The sequence below is a fragment of the Orcinus orca genome, chromosome 19, assembly GCF_937001465.1.
Source record: "Orcinus orca chromosome 19, mOrcOrc1.1, whole genome shotgun sequence".
Lineage (NCBI taxonomy): Eukaryota > Metazoa > Chordata > Mammalia > Artiodactyla > Delphinidae > Orcinus > Orcinus orca.
The window spans coordinates 48443657-48462982 of NC_064577.1; the positions used below are offsets into that span (position 1 = coordinate 48443657).

Below are 19326 nucleotides of genomic sequence, written 5' to 3' on the forward strand. Positions count from 1 at the left end.
ACTTCCATCAAAAAGTTAAAAAAAATCCAAGTTACAGTTTCTAAAGCTAGAAATGGTATAGTCATTAAAATCAAGGGCACTGAAGTCAGGCAGACTTGAATTCAAATCCCAGCTCTATCACTTACAATTTATGTCATAATTCTGGGCAAGTTATTTAACCTGATTTTCAGCTTCCTCATTTGTAAAATGAGATTAAATAATAATTTTTCGTATCTCTCATCAAATGGGTTGTGAGGATTAAATTATATTTTAAAATGTTTGTTGCAGTGGCTAATAATAGCATTTAATAAGTGAAATAACCTGATATCTTACATTAAATATCCTGATATTTTCAGTTATTCCTCAACTACAGAATATAATAAATCTTACCATGTAAATGACTATATAATGACTACACACACACACACACACACACACACACACGCACACACACACTCAGAATAATACCCAGCACATAGTAAATGTTTGCTCTAATCATGAACCGAAAAAAATATACTGTGATATTTATTCGATTATCAAAATTCACTACCAGAGGAAGAGGGATACATAAAGCTTAAGGATGTCGCAGGATGTCAGATAATGGGAATTAGTAATCAGCACATTTCACTGATTTGTGACATCACCAAAGTACCTTAGTTATGTACCACTAGAAAAGAGCCATTATAACTGGAAAATGTCACCAAACGAAAGAAGCATACCAATTTCAGAGATGTTAAATGTGAAAAAAAAGTATGCCTTCAAAACAATGAAATAAAGTAACACATTTGTATCTTAACTAAAACACTGTTAAACATATCAAACATACTGTGCTAGAACAAACTTCTATTTCCAGATGACAAGGGGCACAAACTCCTACACACCCAAAGAGTGAAGTCAGGATAAAGAGACCATTTGAGGCAAAACCAAAAAACTAAAAAACCCCACCCACCTGAATATGATCTTAAAAAGATTCCTCCCTTCACCAACCAGCACCACAAAGACCTGCTTCTTTAATCAAGTGACCATTCTTTCCCCTCCACATTAGAAATGAGAGCCTAAAAACATGCTTGTCCTAGCAGTAAACTGAGGACTAAACAAGTAAGGCAAATATAAGCAACAGATATAAGATATTTTCTTTATTAAGAAGGGACTACTGGATATGTGAACTAGAAAGACAAGTGGATACTAAGGATGGACAATGACGCCAACACCGATTCAACAATCCAGAGGACTTCAGTGTATTTCACAGGCTCAAAAACTGCATGTACAATATGATTCAAATTTTTATGTGTATATTTTCTTACAGAAAAAGAAAATACATAATATATTAGATGTGGCTATCTCTAGGCAGTGAAAAGATACATGACTTTTTTCTTTACATGTTCCTATCTTTCCCAAATGTATTATAATACACATATACCACTTATTACCGGGGAAAGAGCTACTGTTCCTTGTTTCCAATTCTATATTCATTATACCATATTCAGAGACATGCTTCCATTTCAATAGCTTTTACTATTCTGGAAGTTTCTTCTTCCATACATACAGACTACATGTCCTTATCTCACAATTTTAGGATCAATTATCCAGTTTTCAGGTTAATCAACTTCTCTCCAGTTTTCCCTCTCAGAGTTGTCTTATCTCCAAAGAGTGGTGGTGATAATAATAAAGACATTTAATGTAGCTTTATGCATACTAGCCATTGCTCTAAACACTGTCATATATTAACTTTGCCAACAGTACAAAGTAAAACTGGTCATCTAGTCATCTTAATAATCCTGGTATTAGAAATCCTGACCCATGAAGACTGAAAAAAGAATAGTGCAATTAACTCACATTATGTTTTCTGGAATCACCACATGGTTTAAAACACAAAGAAATTAACTGTCAAGTCATAAAAAAGGTATAGGATAAACTTTTAAAGCCACATAGCTCAACAGAACACTGCAGGTCACTCCACATCTACCATTTAAGCAACTAATACCTTGATTTGCATTTCTACTTGCTTTATACAAATATACACCATTTCACCACATATTAATTGCCACCATAAAAAAAAACTGAGACAATTACCTATACTACTTTAAGATCAAAGTTACTCAATTTACCAAATCAAGGTCTCTCCAGTCCAGTTCATAGGTGAAATCCTAAATTGACTCCGTGTAAGTGAATTATTTTTATTCTGATCAACCATATTTTATTGTTTTAATAATTAAAGCAGGGGCTTCCCTGTTGGCGCAGTGGTTAAGAATCTGCCTGCCAATGCAAGGGACACGGGTTCGAGCCCTGGTTCAGGAAGATGCCACACGCCGCAGAGCATCTAAGCCAGTGTGCCACAACTACTGAGCCTGAGCTCTAGAGCCCACGAGCCACAACTACTGAGCCCACGTGCCACAACTACTGAAGCCTGCACGTCTAGAGCCCGTGCTCCGCAACAAAGGGAAGCCACCGCAATGAGAAGCCCGCGCACCGCAACGAAGAGTAGCCCCCACTCACCGCAACTAGAGAAAGCCTGTGCACAGCAACGAAGACCCAACACAGCCAAAAATGAATAAATAAATAAATTTATAGGAAAAAAAAAATTAAAGCAGAGGTCAAAAAATACACCTAACATACTGAGACCTACCAGCTGACCTTTAAAATATATATGTATGGGGCTTCCCTGGTGGTGCAGTGGTTGCGAGTCCGCCTGCCGATGCAGGGGACACGGGTTCGTGCCCCGGTCCAGGAAGATTCCACATGCCGCGGAGCAGCTGGGCCTGTGAGCCATGGCTGCTGGGCCTGGGCGTCTGGAGCCTGTGCTCCACAACGGGAGAGGCCACAACAGTGAGAGGCCCGTGTACCGCAAAAAAAAAAAAAAAAAAAAAAAAAAATATATATATATATATATATATATACATATACGTATATAAAATTTAATGGATAATACCTACTTTAGGAATCCTTTTTAAAAAGTCTATAAACAGGGTTAAAATTTAAAAAAAACCAAAAACCCCTCATTTCCAATCATTTCATTTTCACCTAACTAGTACAGATAAATGTCAAGATCAGGTCTATTACTGCATCTTTCCTGGGTTTCACTGGCTTGGATAATACTAAATTTTCTCTTGTACATACTCAATACCACTGGGTTAGAAACTTTGCACTCACACTAAGTAACTACTGTCCTTGCCTTTCACTTAGGACAATGGCTTTTTACCTTGCTGTTTACTGGCCAATCACTATATGCTCTTCAATGATGACACCACAATAAGAAAAAGGGAAAAAAGAAAAAGAGGAAGATAGAGGATAGCAGCACTATTTTTCCCCATTCTTTAAAACCACTTCCTTGACTTAATCTTCAGATTCTAGGTTACCTAAAGGAAGATGGTCATGTAAAGTATTTCAGGTGTGGTCTCACAGAGGAATCATTAGTGTTTGGCTTCATGATGAGGTTGCCTATCCCTAGCAAGCCAAAGATAGAACAAGTCATTGTCCTGCAATTACTGCTTTATAAAGTGTATTGAATCCATTACCCACTTTCACTCTTAAGTATCTGTCCTGGTTTCTCCTGACCACAAATAATCTGTTCTTAGCACATTCTCACAAGCTCTAACCCAACAATACTAAGCTTGTATTTATTAAAAATCATTGTCCCTTTAGTTTTAGTTTTTTACTTCCTTATCCTCACAGCCACCTGCAACATCTATCACCTTTGGTAAATTAGTTAAATATTTAATCAAGAGTTGAAAGCAAACAATAAATACTAAACTTCTAACTGATGCTAAATACCTAATCCCCAAAAGGATATGCTACATTTTAAAATCTTTTTTAAGTCTCAATCAAAAAACCTTTATCAGAGTTTCTAGTCACTTTTAGATTGGTTTGAATTAGAAGGGTAAACTGTGTTCCAGAAATATTGTAGCAATCTGACAGTATGCATCAATAATTTTATAAAAGGTTTTTATCCTTTGACACGTAATTTTCCTCCAAAACCCTGAAAAAAAATTGTTAATGCAAAGATTTATGCATTATTTATATTCTTAGAGTATTATTCATAGTAAAAACTAGAACCACCTCTACGTCCAACAAAGGGAGAATGATTACATTATGGAATGTCACACAACAAAGTATTACATGGCCACTAAAGCTGTTTAAGAATGACAAGAGAAAATGTTCTCAATATTACATTTAGTGAGAAAAAAGCAAGATATAAAGTGTTACAGAAAACGATACATCTCAACTCTGCATCTGTGTCTATGATGGGAACTACACCAAATGCTGCTATATTCTTAGCTATCTCTTGGAAGTAGGGTTAAGAATAATTTGTTTTGCAATTATTTTTCAAGATTATTTTATAAGGAGTATATATTTTGACTATTAATTCCTTTAAAAATACTTTAAAAATCTTAATTCTTCAAAGATGTCTTTAAAATAAAATCTGTATTCTGTCCATCTGCTATTCTATAATTCTAATAACACTGAAAAGCATTTTGGCTACATAGCGTACCACTTTCCTGAATATTCCACCAGTTTACTTATTGGAGATTTTCTGAAATACACCTACGTCAGCACTGTACTCAAGTATTCAAACCCACTGAACTGCCATATGAGTCTTTTAAATGCGGCTACAACATACCACATGAAAGAGGAGGCTACTTCCTCACATACAAGCTTGTTAATTTCATTTTACAAATCCAACTTAAAATTGCCCAGTTTACCTAAGTAGAGGTTTCAGCTTCTGTTACTAAAACGACAAATATTTGTAACTGATTGTAAACATTACAACTAGACTTAACATCTAGAAGCTAACAAGATTCTAAGACTACTGGAAATAATGATCACACAATGTTTCCTCAGTGCATTACCTATGGACCCTAGGAACAAAGACCAAACCAAAAGTTAACTTCAGGGTGACAATGCCATCAAACTAACAATGGACCCGTGCAGAACCCTCTGCTGCAGGCTTCTCCCCTCCCTCTTCCCCAACAGGTGTTTGCTCTACATTATTCCTTTAAGTAGCGTTTGGTAGAATGGTTCTGAAACTTGTTTCCCTAAATATGATGCATTCTTGACAAGATTTTTCACTAACCAGCATTCAATGACCGTGCATAAGTTCCATAACAAAGCAATATATAGTCTCACTCATTTCCTAGTGATAAAAACCCTTCCACAGTAAAGAAAAACTGCACCTTTTCCTAAATAAAATGCTATTTTAAGATATTTAAGTTGAGTAAGCCTAAATTTTATTTGCCTGGGTCACAAGTCCACAATACAATAAAAATGAAACTCAACCACCAGGTCAGTCCAATCCCAACTTCTCTAGAGAAATAAGTACAAAAACAAATCACAGGGCAGGTTACCTCTTTTTCTTTGGAAAATTTTGGAAATTCATCATTGTATAGAGAATAGAGTATAAAACCCCCCAAGCTGACTATTTTAAAGCACTACATGATGGATGTATCAATGCTACATTCACATTAAAGGTGATTACGTGAGCATAAGGAGAATCAGTGTCTTTTAAATTTTTGTAAATACTCAAACTTATGTTTGATTTCCCCTGTTTTGATAGTATACACTCAATAGTAATCTTATGTCCAAACACACAGAACTTTTTTTTTTTTAACTTCAAAGGCTTTCTGGGACAATAAACATAAAAGGTTGATACCAAACTATGTGCTCTAGAAAAGTGTCTGTGTTGGAGGGAGAGAGAAGAAAGAAAATATCAACACATGAACTCATATTAGTTTTCAAACTGAAAAATGCATCATTTAATTTGATCAGTGTTAGTTTTTTAAAAAACTACTTAAAATACAAGTCCATTATACTTTTAATGCAAAAAGTGCAGAAATCATGACCACGGCATACAAGTACACTTTCTAATTCAACAACACAAATTCTATTTACCTTATATCAGCCCAAATCATTCTACCTTTTTCCATGAAAAAAAAATGCACGTGGATAATTATAGATGCTTTCACTTAAAAAGTTCTAACAAATTAAGTCATTCAATAGCTCTTCTAATCCTTTTAAAGGTACTGCAGCTCAATCAAGTCTTAACTGAGACTGGCAAACAGAAAGGCATAGACTGGCATCTCTACAATGACTTGCATTTTATACAAAATTTGAAAAAAGTTCAGTAGATATTTGCAAAAAAGAAATTCAGGAACAAAACAGATCAACTGCCTTTGAAAAGGAAAAAAGCTAAAGGTGTTACGATGAAGACACAACACCTTATCAAAGCAGGCAAATGTATAATCCAAAGCTTCAGCATCATCAAAACGCAGATTTCAAGATATTCAGAAAAGGTTCATTTCATTTCGTAAGAAATTGTGGCAAGCAACTGCACTCATTTCCTGTTCAGATTCAATTCAAATTTCTACCATTTCCTTTTAAAGGAAATACTACAGCAACACAGGGCAGAGGGTCTGTAATGCTGTACCACGCTAAAAAGGAAAACTACTCAGAACTGGGTTTTGACATTCAAGATGAGCAATCAGCTTTTTACAATGCTCTTACACATTCAATCACTTTGCTTCCTTTGAAAAGGCTACCTGTAAAGAATAACTAATGACAAGAAAGTCCATTTTGAAGAGTCATGGCCTAGCAATACAATCATTTCGAACAGTTTTAATGTACGGGCATATTGAGACTATAACGAAATCAGATCATTTTAGTGGAATCTTTACTGTGCAAGAGCATGTCACTCTGCCCTCAGTAATTATGCTTATGAAGAGCTGTAGTATTAAGATAGAAAATAGACAGGTAGCAGTGCAGCTGCGACATTTCCAGATAATTAAGCCTCCCCGAGGGTAGGTCGTTTCTGTAAGGGATAGGCCCCTGACGCCCAATATCCTTCAACCCGTATCCGAGGCGCGTGCTTTGGCAAAAGCACCGTCTGCTAAAGGGAAAGGGTGAAGCTAGAAGGTTGAAAAAAGCAGGGAGAGCTGGGGTGAGGGGCTCAAAGTGCGTACGGAGCGCTAGCCTGGGGCCCCGCAAAGGTTAGCGAGCCACCCACTGCAAAGGCGAGTTTGCGGGGCCTGCCGGAGAGAAGGCCTCGCCTAGGAGTTGCAACACTCTTTCTCCAGTGCGCAGCGCTCGGCCTGGGGGAGGGGGAGGAGGGGAAACAGCTGCCAGGGGAGCGGCGAGCCTGGCCCGGCCCGGCCCGCTCACCGTGAGGGTGTCGTCTATGTAGAGGGGAATCTGCCTCCTCTCGAAGGGGAACTCCTCCTCCCCGTCCCTGCACACTGCCACCAGTCGCGCCATCGTCCCCGACGCTGCCGTTGCCACCGTCACCACCTCCTCCCAGCTGCTGCCGCCGCCGCCGCTCCTGCCGCTGCCGCCTCCTCCCAGCTCCTGCCTGCAACAGCCAAACCCCGCGAGCGTAAGCACCCGCCGCCGCGCAGCACATTCGCCACGGGGGGGAGGGAGAGGAGCAGGAGAGACGGGAGATCTGAGCTGCGTTTCCCATCACCCGATTCCACACGCGCTCAGCCAATCAGCGCCGAGCAACGCCGGGACCCGCCCCCTCGCGCCGCTCTCCCTCCCCACCCCCCACACCCACCCCGCCGGCCTCCAGTCAGGGTCCAAAGGAGAGGCGCAGGGAACCCGCCGGCCCTGGGGCTTCCCTAGCCCGTCAGCGGAGTCCCGGCTCTAGGACCCCACCCCCGGCCTCCGCTCCGCTGCCCGGGGGCCCTCAGCCTCCAGCTGACCCCTTCTCCCCCTTTAAGGGCGAGCCCCGCCCAGTGAGTCCCCTGGGCTGCAGTTGCCCAGCGCGACCCCGCCCCTGGGAGGGGTCGACCCCGCCTCAGCTCTGCGGAGTCCGAGGTGGGAGGCTCAGACCATTTCCTGGCCATTCTCGGAGGAGCCTCCCGGTTCTGACTTTCACCGTTTTCGTGGTCGCCTCCCTGACCCCCACCTCGGCTCCCCGTTACCGGCTGACAAGGCCCGCGTCAGGGCCGGCCTGGGCGGGAGCGCGGCTCCGAATACCGTTTCCTCTCCAGGCTCAGTCAGCCGCTGGCGCCACGGGGAGTGGGGGAGGGAAGGCGGGGGACGTGGGGAGGGAAGGCGGGGGACGTGGGGAGGGTGGGGCAGGGAGGGGCCGAGAGCGCCGGGCGGGGGCCCCGCCTCCTCTCGCGAGACTCCAGACCCACGCTCCTGAGTCGCGTTTTTCGAAGCCCTAGCGGAGGCGGTGGGTTGCTCCCCCGGGTGTCTCCAACGCGTTACCGGCACCTTCCACTGAGTCTAGCTACTCAAATAAATACGAAATAGGGCTGCTATGAGGGATGAGTAGGCCTAAACTCAGTCCTCCGCTGCGCGGGCCTGGAAACCGCTCTCCCGAAGGCCGAGGGGCGAAGGGAGCGGAGCCGAAGTGACTCAGGGCCGATCCGAGGGTCGGGGCCCAGTGAGGACTTGGGTAAGTGGGCAGGAGCTGAGGCTTTCCAAATCAGTGAGAGCAAAAGGTGGGAGTGAGGGAGTGGAGACGTGCATCTGGGGGCTAAGGGACAAACTTTGGGTCCTTGACGCCGCTTTCCCTGACCCCCTGATCTACCAGGAGCCCCCCGGATTACTGTTTCCCAGACTCGATTCGCGATCTCGCCGAGGGGGCAGAAAATATTTAAGTGCTGACAGCTTTTCGTTGTCGTTGTTACACTAGAGACAAATAGAAGACTATGTGGAGAGTGGCTTGTGTATGCGTCCTGGGCAGAGAAACTTCTTGGACTGGGTTAATATTAACTTAGAGGCTCAGAAAGGACACTGATTCCCTTGGGCAAAGTGCTGGTGCTGGCCAAAGGCCCTTCCCTCTGACCCTCTCCTGAGAAGCAGAGCTGCTGACAAGCCACAGCGTGCCATCATGTACTCGGTTCCTACCCTGAAGGCTTTGGAGGCCAATATAGTTGTTGGAAAGTATTGTGCCTATGAAAGTCTTCACGATTTTAAGGATCAATACATTTGCTGCTCTTACAACTAACTAATCCTGGTAGAATAGGCTAGAGCTGTGATACTGATCTTTAAAAAGTATTTTGGTCACCACATGAAACCGTAGAGATTCGCAACAAAAAACCTCATAGTGCATGCAACCCCTTAGCCACGTTGACTTAACGACATTGTGTGGTCACTGTTAGGTTAGGTAACATAGTAAACTGGAAGAACCATTGTTCAGTCCCAAAGGTGTGATTATCCAGTAAGTATTTATGTCTTTGGCCATGTTAGGAGAGCAGAACAGTGTATGGTCCTTAGCTTAAATTTAATAGGCATATAGGATGTGCATGTAGGTTCTGACAAGTTAGACTACATAGCCAAAACCTGCACATTTTTAGAGAATCTTGTGTTTTATGTAAAACGCTCCCAAGGAAAAAGAATACTGTGGCTTTTAAGATCTGTAGGTGCTCCTCTAAAGACTATGTCGGTTAATGTGCCTACTTTATACCTTTTAAACTTACTTTGGATGACGGTTGGTAAAGGACATTGAAAATGACAAGTTCAATATATAGGTGCTAACTTTAATAACTTTCATTACTGAGTACACAATGGGTACTAGCAAAGAAAGAGTATTCACCCTGGGGGTTTAAATCTAAGTTAGAAAAGGCATTAAAACGCAGATATAAAACGTAACAAAACGAGGAGACCAGAACAGTCTCTTTCCATCTGAGATTACTTTCCCTGATTTGGATTTGAGCACACTGCTTAGTATCTTTGGACAATGTTTCACATACTATAGGTATTTAATAAGTACTTATTGTAAGGTTAAAAAGCTAATTTTGCTTGATAAATTGCTCTTTCTCAAGGAGGTAGCCTGGGCGCTACAACTGTGATAAAACCAACATTTGAGGGGAAAATGCTTAGAAAATTACTTCCCTGTAAAACAGTTTTTAGACGTTTTAACTATGTATCTTCATTTTAGAGCAGGCACTCTTTTTCGCTATTGGTCTATTTTCAACTAAGCAAATATAATATTTAGTGCTGCAGCAAATATTTCATGACTAAGTATCTGCCTCAGAGAGCTTACCTTTAATTAACAAAATAAATGATTGCATAAAAAAGCCAGGGGCTTCCCTGGTGGCGCAGTGGTTGAGAGTCTGCCTGCCGATGCAGGGGACACGGGTTCGTGCCCCGCTCCGGGAAGATCCCACATGCCGCTGAGCCTGCGCGTCCGGAGCCTGTGCTCCGCAACGGGAGAGGGCACAACAGTGAGAGGCCTGCGTACCGCAAAAAAAAAAAAAAAAGCCAGTTGTTGCCTTTTTTAAATTTCGATATTGGCAATGTGAAGGGCAAGGGTAAAGAATTTTAAAGGCCAAGAAAGAGTGGGCAATCAACAGCAGAAGATATTTTGCTGGTACCTCGTAAAGAACAGTTGGTGTGATGGAGATGTGGTAAATTATCAGCAAAATACCATTCTTTTTCTTCTCTGGGAGGTCAACAATGTGTGAGAAGCCAAGCACAAAACTCCGACATAAATGAGATATGACTAGTCTCCAAGCTACCTGAGTTTAAAAGAAAAGAAGAATATTGATTTGAAAAAAAAAAAAAAAAAAAAAGAATATTGATTTGTTCCTTATACTCCTATCTTCATAGACTATACACAAATTCCTAGGGAGCAAAGTATGTTTTTGTATAATTTATACAACCTATTGGACAAGGTGCTCAATAAAAATTGTCATTTTCTGAACACAAAGCTATTAATATATATGTGGTAGACATCCCCAGTTTCTAATTGTGTAAAATTAAAGGCATGGGAATGAGTCACTTACTGAAGGTCATAGGATAAGGTCCTAGACTGGATTATATTCTTCCTTTCTTCTCTTTCCCCCTCGCTTCTCTGTCCTCAAAATTGACAGCTGAAAATTCATTAGAATACATACTGTTGTTTTCACTGTAATAACCACATTGTTTTATGTGGTAGCAAAATCAACAGCAGGATGTTATTTAAATTGCCACAGTTGTCCAGATCTGAGTATCTGTGAATTGGGTTTTCTTTTTCATGACCTGACAGTGGGAAGTTGTGTTCTATCTGTCAAAAACAGAGGTACATTTTCCCCACTAAACAAATTTTAAAGGAAAAATAAGATCCACAAGTTAAAATGTAAGCTCCTTGAGGGCTGGATCTTATTTTCTTTTGTCTCCCCCGGGACCTATATCTGGCCTACTGGAACTCAGTAAATCTTTATTGAATGATCTCTTTCTCTTCTATAAAATCAAGTCAGAATGGTCTTTTTTTTCCTTATTAATTTCTGTTTCTATTAATGCAATTTCATTAGCTTTCTCTTACATGACTTCCCTAACTGGAGGTGGAATAAACACACAGTACATTTCATTCTTAGTTGTGATTCAATGTCTGTAACTGGGAGACAAACTTACTGAGAGATATTTAAGACCTAGGACAAGAAGCAGCAGACCAATTAGACACATGCTCATTGTCATCAAATACTTTAAATTACTACTTTTTTAATGAGAGGACAATATGGTTAGAGCCTCTCAGCCTCCTATGAATGCTTTGAACAGGTAAGTTGTAGGATATTAGCACTGTGACATAGCAGGAAAACCAATCACCTTTCCTAGTCATGCTTAATTTACACACTATAATCTTATTGATTAAATTTCAAGGTTTTTTTTTTCAGTCTTTATTGAATTCGTTACAATATTGCTTCTGTTTTACATTTTTGGTTTTTTGGCCCTGAGGCATGTGGGATCCTAACTCCCTGACCAGGGACTGAACCCACACCCACTGCATTGAAATTCGAAGGCTTAACCATCGGACTGCCAGGGAAGTCCCTCAAGTTTTCCTTTTTTTTTTGCCGTACGCGGGCCTCTCACTGTTGTGGCCTCTCCCGTTGCAGAGCACAGGCTCCGGACGCGCAGGCCCAGCGGCCATGGCTCACGGGCCCAGCTGCTCCGCTGCATGTGGGATCTTCCCGGACCGGGGCACGAACCCGTGTCCCCTGCATCGGCAGGCAGACTCTCAACCACTGTGCCACCAGGGAAGCCCCAAGTCTTCCTTTTTAATTGAAAATAAAATCTGACTTTTGTTTTTATAGCTATATAACTGTTCAAAAGACTGATTTTTTTAGGGGGAAACTTCTTTTAATAATAGATTACCTCCAAATATAACTGATTGTAGTTAGCAAGGATGAAATGCCACATAAATACCAAATTAGCCATCATCAATATAACAAATTGAAGTAAACTAATTAGTATAATAGTCATATTTGCTGTTTACCCCCACCCTTACCAGCATATGCCCCTCTAGTCCGTAGACACACAAACACTAACTCCTCGTCCCATCCATCAGCTCTAGCTCAAAAAATACCATCTGTGGGGAAAACTTTCTTGACTCTACTGTGAAGTCAATTCTTGATTTGACACTCTTGGCAACCTATACTTCATGACTTAACATAGTTTATAACAGTTGTTTAATGTGTTTCCCCCATTAGATTGCAGGATCCAAGATATCAGGAAATTTTTGCTTATCATCCCTAGCAGAAAGTAGGCTAAAAAAATGACTAGTTTTGCCTTGAGGCAACAGCTTTGTCTCAAGGCAAAACTATTGTCTCATTAATTATGAAGTATATAAACCACAACAAATAATTCCATCTATTCTATGGAGGATTTAACTGTTTTCTGACTTTATAAGTATTTGATTTTAAACATTTGCTTTCTTATACTGAGGTTTCTTAAAGACTAAAATTGAGCAGTAGTGTTGACAGTTCCACAACTGAGATTTTAATGTAAATGTTATAAAATACATACAATAAAAAATACAGAATAATAGGTGATATAAGATGGAAAGTAGGGGCTTCCCTGGGGGCGCAGTGGTTAGGAATCTGCCTGCCAATGCAGGGGACACGGGTTCAAGCCCTGGTCCAGAAAGATCCCACAGGCCACGGAGCAACTAAGCCCGTGCACCACAACTACTGAGCCTGCGCTCTAGAGCCCGCGTGCTACAACTACTGAGCCCGTGAGCCACACAACTACTGAAGCCTGTGCGCCTAGAGCCCGTGCTCCGCAACAAGGGAAGCCACCGCAGTGAGAAGCCCGTGCACCGCAACGAAGAGTAGCCCCCGCTCACCACAACTAGAGAAAGCCCGTGTGCAACAATGAAGACCCAACACAGCCCAAAATAAAATAAATAAATTTATTTAAAAAAAAAAAAGATGGAAAGTAAAACTCCTCCTCCTCACCCTCCAATCTTCCAGTATCACAACTGTAAACACAACAGTTTCTTTAAAATACTGAAATTTATAAATATTCTAACAAGAGGCTTTGTTTCTTCTGTATTGGTTTGTTTTACATGGTGTTGAGATACATTTAAAATATTAAGCATCACTACTGTTAGAGTAGGAATGAAAATTTTATAATAAAATACACTTAACACTGAGTTGCCAAAAGGCCATTTTGTATTTATTCTTCCTCATTAAAATAATATTGCTCAAAACATATACTACCTGTACTGATCACCAAAATTTTACCGTCTTATCTTGCAAGTGCAGCACATATATAACTAAGCAGTTGGTAAACATGTAGAGATTGAGTACAAATAAGGCCCACAAGGTACTGCTGTGTAATGTATCTACCAACAGGTTGACTAGGCCAGTTGTTACATTTGACAGCAAGAAAAAAATTAACTGGTTTCTGTTCATTGCTGTGATTAAACAAAGAGTGGGTTCCTTTCTTTCAGCTTCAGAGACTAGAGATTCTGAATACTTTCTATTTGCAGCAGGTGACTGGATAATTTTCCAAGAACATGGTACTGTTGCCCCTTTAATTAGAAATTTGGCAAAATTCAAAATTATATCACCCAGTAATAAACTACTAAGAAGGATCAGGCAAGAAGCAACTATCCAAATACAAAAGGCTAAATTGGCCATTCTTCGAGATGCTACTTCTACATTTACCTGAACTATGTAAAGAGATATGAAGAAGCCAATAGCTGTCAATAGAATACAACATGCTACTTTTATCCAGTCTTTGATATGTGATCTTTTTTTAAGTACGTATGATCCTGTTTGAACACCAGCCATGTGTATTGCCACATACCCCAAGGTAGAGCTTATTCCTTCTCGGTTGGCATTTAATAAACCAACCCTTGTGCCACTGCCATCACTGCCATACAAGATTAACCTTTTCAGTGGGGTAAAATCAAGGGCTAACTGGTAGAATACAGTAATGCTGATAGCCACAATCCAGGATTTATTTAGGGGAAAAATAATCAAAAGCAGTGATGTTATCAATTTCACAACTATTAAGGTAAAGAAAAAATTCCAGTGAACTCCATACTCAGTTAAATGTTCCTGATAGCCTATGGATTTTATAACGACTAATCGTCCCACTCCTAGGAAGACTAATGGCCAAACAGAGTACAATGACTTTGTAAGATAAAGTCTGGACCCTTTTGTATATTTTCTCCTAACCTCTGGACAAACCATTGCAGTCCCAAAAATAAAGCCTCCTACTCCAAAATCCATTGCTCCTGTCCCATAGAGCTCGGTTTTGGCAAATCTTCTGGGAAAAAGAGGGAAGTCCACAGCCAAAATGGCAACAGCAGTAAATGCACTGTTAATTACACGGAAACAGGAGATGGCTGGAATGTATTCTGATTCTATACTGATTTTCAAGAATTTTTCAAGGATTTTCCCGACAGGCATTCTGGCATAGCAAGTTCTCCTGCAGTATGTTTCATAGAGCAGCCCTGCCCCAAAGGTAATTACAATGAGATACTCAAGGAGGACAAATGAAGCGAAAATGGTCAAAGTGGTCACCAGGGGAACTATTAGGAAAGCAAAGTCAATGAAGAATCGAGTTCTCCAGGTATGTGAAGAACAACGTAAGTGCTGTGAGACAATGATCAGGAGCCCTCTACACAGGATACAGAGTGCAGGTAAGCACAAGCCCTCGGTGATTTCCAGCACGCTCGTTCCATTGTGGTTACTGACAAAAGCTTCCTTCATCTGCTTTTGAGACATTTTTTCTTCTTCCTGTGAAAACAAGAGCAAAGGGATGGGGCTAATCTGGCAGTCCAGTAGTTAAGACTCTTTGCTTCCACTGCAGGGGGCACGGGTTTGATCCCTGGTAGGAGAACTAAGATGCATTTGTGGAAAGCAACGTTCCTGTGGAACTGGCATATATATGTACATGACTTGGTAATTTGCATAAATATGCACCTGACTTGATTTTACTCTTATTCCTGAGTTTCGGAGCAGAACCTAGGACTTGCGATTCCCCTTACAAGGACTGCTGGAAGAAGCCTAACACTAATATATGAGGATAAGAATGTCATACTAATAGTATGAAATTACTGGTTAAAATGTTTTAGCTATTCTCAGTATAAGGCAGACTCACAAAGAAAGTGAATTTGAGATACATAACCTGAGAGTGGACTCACGGTAGGATAGAAATTCCTACTACAGGGCTTCCCTGGTGGCGCAGTGGTTGAGAGTCTGCCTGCTAATGCTGGGGACATGGGTTCGAGCCCTGGTTTGGGAAGATCCCACATGCCACGGAGCAACTAGGCCCGTGAGCCACGACTACTGAGCCTGCGCCTCTGGAGCCTGTGCTCCTCAACAAGAGAGGCCGCGATAGTCAGAGGCCCGCGCACCACGATGAAGACTGGCCCCCGCATGCCACAACTAGAGAAAGCCCTCGCACAGAAACGAAGACCCAACACAGCCAAAAATAAATAAATAAATATATATAAAAAAAACAAAAACAAGAAAAGGAAATAAAAAGTGTAGAGATTGGAAAAAGAAAAATGTCCCTATAAAAAAAAAAAAGATTCCTACTACAAAGCATGTAAAGGTCATGAAGATAATATAATGAAAATTGAATATAACCTCACTAATGATTTAGAGTCAAATCTGAGACGGGAGGAGAAGAGGGACAGGGAAAGAGAAGGTATTTAAGTATACTTTGGAGTTGGGGGCCCTGGTTTCTGTCCTGAGCCTCTCTGAACCTCCTGCCTCTAGTACAAAATGCGAATCCTCCAGTGATCTCCTGAGCCCCAGGCTACTCTTTACCTCATTTACAGGTTAAGGTGTAGGTAGGTAGAATGGATGCTAATCGTGGAGGAGGAGTAGGGGCCGTAAAGTACACACTAGTGTTAATTGTTTTAAAGGGATATAAAACACCTCTCTGTCACATATCCATGTCTGAAACGTGGCACCTGGGAAGAACACATTTGTTGGCCAAACAAGAACCATATTGAATAAAAGAATGCATGCATGCGTAATAGCCTATCTGGGCCCAGCAGCATTACCTCCCGAGAACAAATCGATCCAAACCTGCTGGCCTTTAAAAATAAAAGAGCCCTTTTCCCGACAGACACGCGCCCCCGCCGGCCGTTATACCTCACGTGTTCCTGGTGGTCTCTGCGCCCAGAGGTAGAGGGACCCGTAAGAGTGCCGGGGCACGGGATACCCCCGCAAGGGCGGGACACGCGCGAGCCAGCCGCTTCCGCCTCCCGAACAGCGCTTCCGGCCGACACCGGGCGGCCTGCGTTTCTGGGCCGGCCCCCCGCGCGCGTCCCCGCCCACGAGGGTGCGCGTTTCCCACGCCCTGCAGGCTCCCCATGCGCGTCCTTCCCTGTCAAGGGCTTGCCTAGCCCAGGTGCTCTCGGGCCTTGGCCTCCGGCAGGTCGGTAAGAGGAGCTCGGGCGGGAAAGGCGCTTTCCGCACCTCACTACTGGCCCTCAGACCCCACGGCGAGGCCTCGTCAGTGGGGGGTGGGGGTGGCCAGGGCGCCTGGTCTCCCTACGGCGAGACCCACAGCCCCGTGAGGGCCCGGAGGCCCTGAAGCCCTCCCTCCCTTCTCTTCTGCATCTTACCCCAGGTTCTCAGAATATTTTGTCCTGGAGCGAACCCCCAACTCCGGATGCCGGAGCCCCGGGCGAGCCACGTGCGCCCAGCGCAGCGAGTGCGCGCCCCGCCCCAAGGGAGGAGCGTGCCGGCTCCCAGGCACTTGGCCCCAGCTGCAGCCCGCGGCTGCGACCCGGCGTTCCCTGCTTTTCCTCCTCTCCGGCTGGCTCCTGACCCCGCCTGCGCCCTCCCCTACCCGGGCTCTTCCCGCCGCCTCACCCGGCCCGCCCGTCTGCCTTTCCAGTCTGGCCGGCGGGGGCTGCACGCTGGGCGGCTCAGGCCGTGGGACCGGTGAGTGCCACCCCCAGCCGGGTCCGAAGCCCTTTGCGTGCCCGAAGGGACAGGGGAGGCCGGTGGGCCCCCGCGGCGCTGGGGAAGAAGGGGGGCGTCTCTCCCTCCCCTTTCCAAAGCGCCGTTTCCCTTCCCTTTGCATTTTCTTTTTGACCCTCTCGTATCCCAGGAAGAGGTAGCCCAGCTCTTTGCCTTTTTCCAGAAAAAGAACCTTTCATAGTCACTCACCACCGAGCCGGCAGGAGGCGGCCCGGGGTGGGGGAAAGGTCCCGCTCCTCTCCTCTCCTTGGCTAGGGACCTGGGAGGGGGCGGCTGGCCCCGGGAGGCGTCGGGGCAGCCGTGCCCTTGGCTGGGGTCACGTCCACCTTCCCAGGAAGGACATACTGTCCCCGTGCCAGGTGCTTCCGGAGCGGCATCCCAGCCCTGGGCCCGGCGGGCACCTCGCGGGGACAAGGAGTGTCTGTTCCCGCCGGGAACCTGGGGGCGGGGCTCCCAGGACCCTTACCCTGCTCTTCTCGTCTGCCCTCCCACTGTCGTCTCAGCCGAGGAGAACCGGAGGCTGGAGGGGAGGAGGGAGGGGGAGAGCTGTTGTTCAGGTTGCCACCTGCCCTGACTAGGGGTTTTCATCTATTCATTACCGTCTCCCTCCTGCCCACAGTGGTCACTCCCTTACCAGAAATTCTTGGCTGGTAATCGCGAAGCCAATGGGGAGCAAGAGCTGGGAGAACTGGAGAAAACCGCTCTAATCTGACTTGATTCTGGCAAGAAGTGGACCCTGCGTCATAATAACCAGCATTTGCAAAGCGGTCTCAGAGGTACTATCCCATTTGATCCTTAACTCAGCATTGTGAGGTCTGGGTATTAGTGGTCCTTTTTGCAAATGAGGGAACGGAATAAGGCTGCTTTTGAGGGGTTGTGGGCTTTGGATTCTAACCCTACAACCTGTTGTGTTCCCCTCTGATCCTCTTTCTTAAGATGAGCTTCTAGTTGAGGGAACTTTGTCGGCCTTGAGTCTCTGGAGCTCTCTGCATGGCTGTCCCCTGGATGGGGTCCAGCCAGTGTCCAGGGTGAATGTGTCCACCACAGTCCTGATGCCCTCTTCTGCCTGAATTGTCGTTTTTCCAGTTTCCATGGCAGCCCCTATCCCTGAGGTCTTTCAAAGGCTGGATGTATTCAGGGGCTCAAGAAAGTCTCCACCAAGGTCAATTCATTACTGACACCCCTCATTCTCATCCTCATCCTTCCTTGCTGGGGAGGTGTGAAGCCTGGGAAATTCCAAGTCTGTGAGTCACTTACAGTTTTTCAGAGATTGGCCTAAGCCCAGCTTCACAACACCGGCTCTCTCGGACGGGTTCCCCTTCTCTGAAATCTTCGCCTTCTTAAAGTTGACACCGAACTGTTCCACTTGATTAGTGCTCCCAAATGGATCCTCCATCCTTAGTACTAACAATATTTCCCCTCTGAATGAATATTCAGAGTTGTACTTTGTAGGGTGCTTTCACCTGGTTGCCCTTCACAGCCACTCCTTGTGAGGTAGACAAGATGAGGAATGAAGGTGCGTGGGGAAGGTGTGATGGCTTACCAGTGAAGGGCTGAGCTGTGGCTTCCGTCCCACACAGCAACTTTCCTGGAACATCAAAAGTTGACTCCAGCCTCCCTGCCCCACTGACTACTGACGGTACTAAGATAGGACATTTCTGTGTGCTGGAGAGGATAGGGCACGAGGCATCTCTGTCTTCCGGTGTCCTCATCCTGCATGGCACGCTGACTCAGAAGATTTGCAGCCCCACCTCACACCCCGTAGTAAAACTGGCCCTGAAGGAGCCCAGGGCGCCTCTGGAGGCTCCTGTAAGTTTCCCCTGTTCCCTCATCGGCAGGGGGCGGCACAGACTCTCCCTCTCTGCCCAGGCTCACCCGGGTTCTCATTTTGGTTCTTCCTGCTTGGTGTGAGGAGCAGGAGTGAGTCACCCTGGAGAAGCCATCACCTGTGTGTGCCCCTTGTCTTCCCTCTCATGCCACAGGCTCTAGGGTGATTCGTCTCAGAGACTTCTCAAGAACTGAGCCCTTTGCAGGACTCATGCCCCAGCCTGTGCCCCCATGACCAGGTGGATAGCACTCCTTGTGCCTGCGACCCAGAACCCTGGCTGACCACATTGAAGCAGGATGCTCCAGCAGGTAAACCCTCACCCTTCGATAACCCTGGCCCTCAGGCACCTGAGGCACCTCCGCA

General features: G+C 44.3%; 3 protein-coding genes and 1 long non-coding RNA gene across 21 annotated transcripts in view; 2 read left to right on the top strand and 2 right to left on the bottom strand.

Moving 5' to 3' along the window:
- GGNBP2 (gametogenetin binding protein 2) overlaps positions 1–8027 on the bottom strand; it is a 31346-nt gene extending 23319 nt beyond the window's left edge. For 6 of the 8 annotated variants that reach the window (XM_049701391.1, XM_033431598.2, XM_049701393.1 and 3 more), the window contains exons 1-2: positions 7877–8009; positions 7132–7318 (exon numbers count right to left, since the gene is read on the bottom strand). In XM_049701391.1, coding sequence (XP_049557348.1) covers positions 7132–7224 — 93 coding nt within the window. In that variant the 5' untranslated portion in view covers positions 7225–7318; positions 7877–8009. Of the gene's footprint in view, positions 1–7131; positions 7319–7876 lie in introns of all 8 variants that reach the window. The other 2 variants (XM_033431592.2, XM_049701392.1) reach the window with 2 other exon arrangements.
- A 52-nt stretch (positions 8028–8079) lies between these two features.
- Positions 8080–13093, top strand: LOC125962007 (uncharacterized). Its single transcript, XR_007473254.1, has 2 exons — positions 8080–8374; positions 8513–13093. It is a non-coding gene; the product is annotated as an uncharacterized LOC125962007 (long non-coding RNA).
- On the bottom strand, positions 13078–18410 carry PIGW (phosphatidylinositol glycan anchor biosynthesis class W). Of its 5 annotated transcripts, none has more exons than XM_049701394.1 (2): positions 18393–18410; positions 13078–14930 (listed from the first exon to the last, which is right to left on the bottom strand). In XM_049701394.1, exon 2 carries the CDS (start codon positions 14916–14918, stop codon positions 13410–13412), a length of 1509 nt encoding a protein of 502 aa, XP_049557351.1. In that variant the 5' UTR covers positions 14919–14930; positions 18393–18410; the 3' UTR covers positions 13078–13409. The 5 variants fall into 5 exon arrangements, with proteins under 5 accessions (XP_049557351.1, XP_033287500.1, XP_004271772.1 ...); XM_033431609.2 differs by lacking the exon at positions 18393–18410 and adding an exon at positions 16775–16911; XM_004271724.4 differs by lacking the exon at positions 18393–18410 and adding an exon at positions 16299–16433.
- Positions 16956–19326, top strand: part of MYO19 (myosin XIX) — a 34479-nt gene continuing 32108 nt past the window's right edge. For 5 of the 7 annotated variants that reach the window (XM_033431601.2, XM_033431603.2, XM_033431604.2 and 2 more), the window contains exons 1-4: positions 16956–17096; positions 17755–17911; positions 18716–18944; positions 19118–19271. In XM_033431601.2, coding sequence (XP_033287492.2) covers positions 19260–19271 — 12 coding nt within the window. In that variant the 5' untranslated portion in view covers positions 16956–17096; positions 17755–17911; positions 18716–18944; positions 19118–19259. The remainder of the gene's footprint in view (positions 17097–17754; positions 17912–18715; positions 18945–19117; positions 19272–19326) is intronic. The other 2 variants (XM_033431602.2, XM_004271725.4) reach the window with 1 other exon arrangement.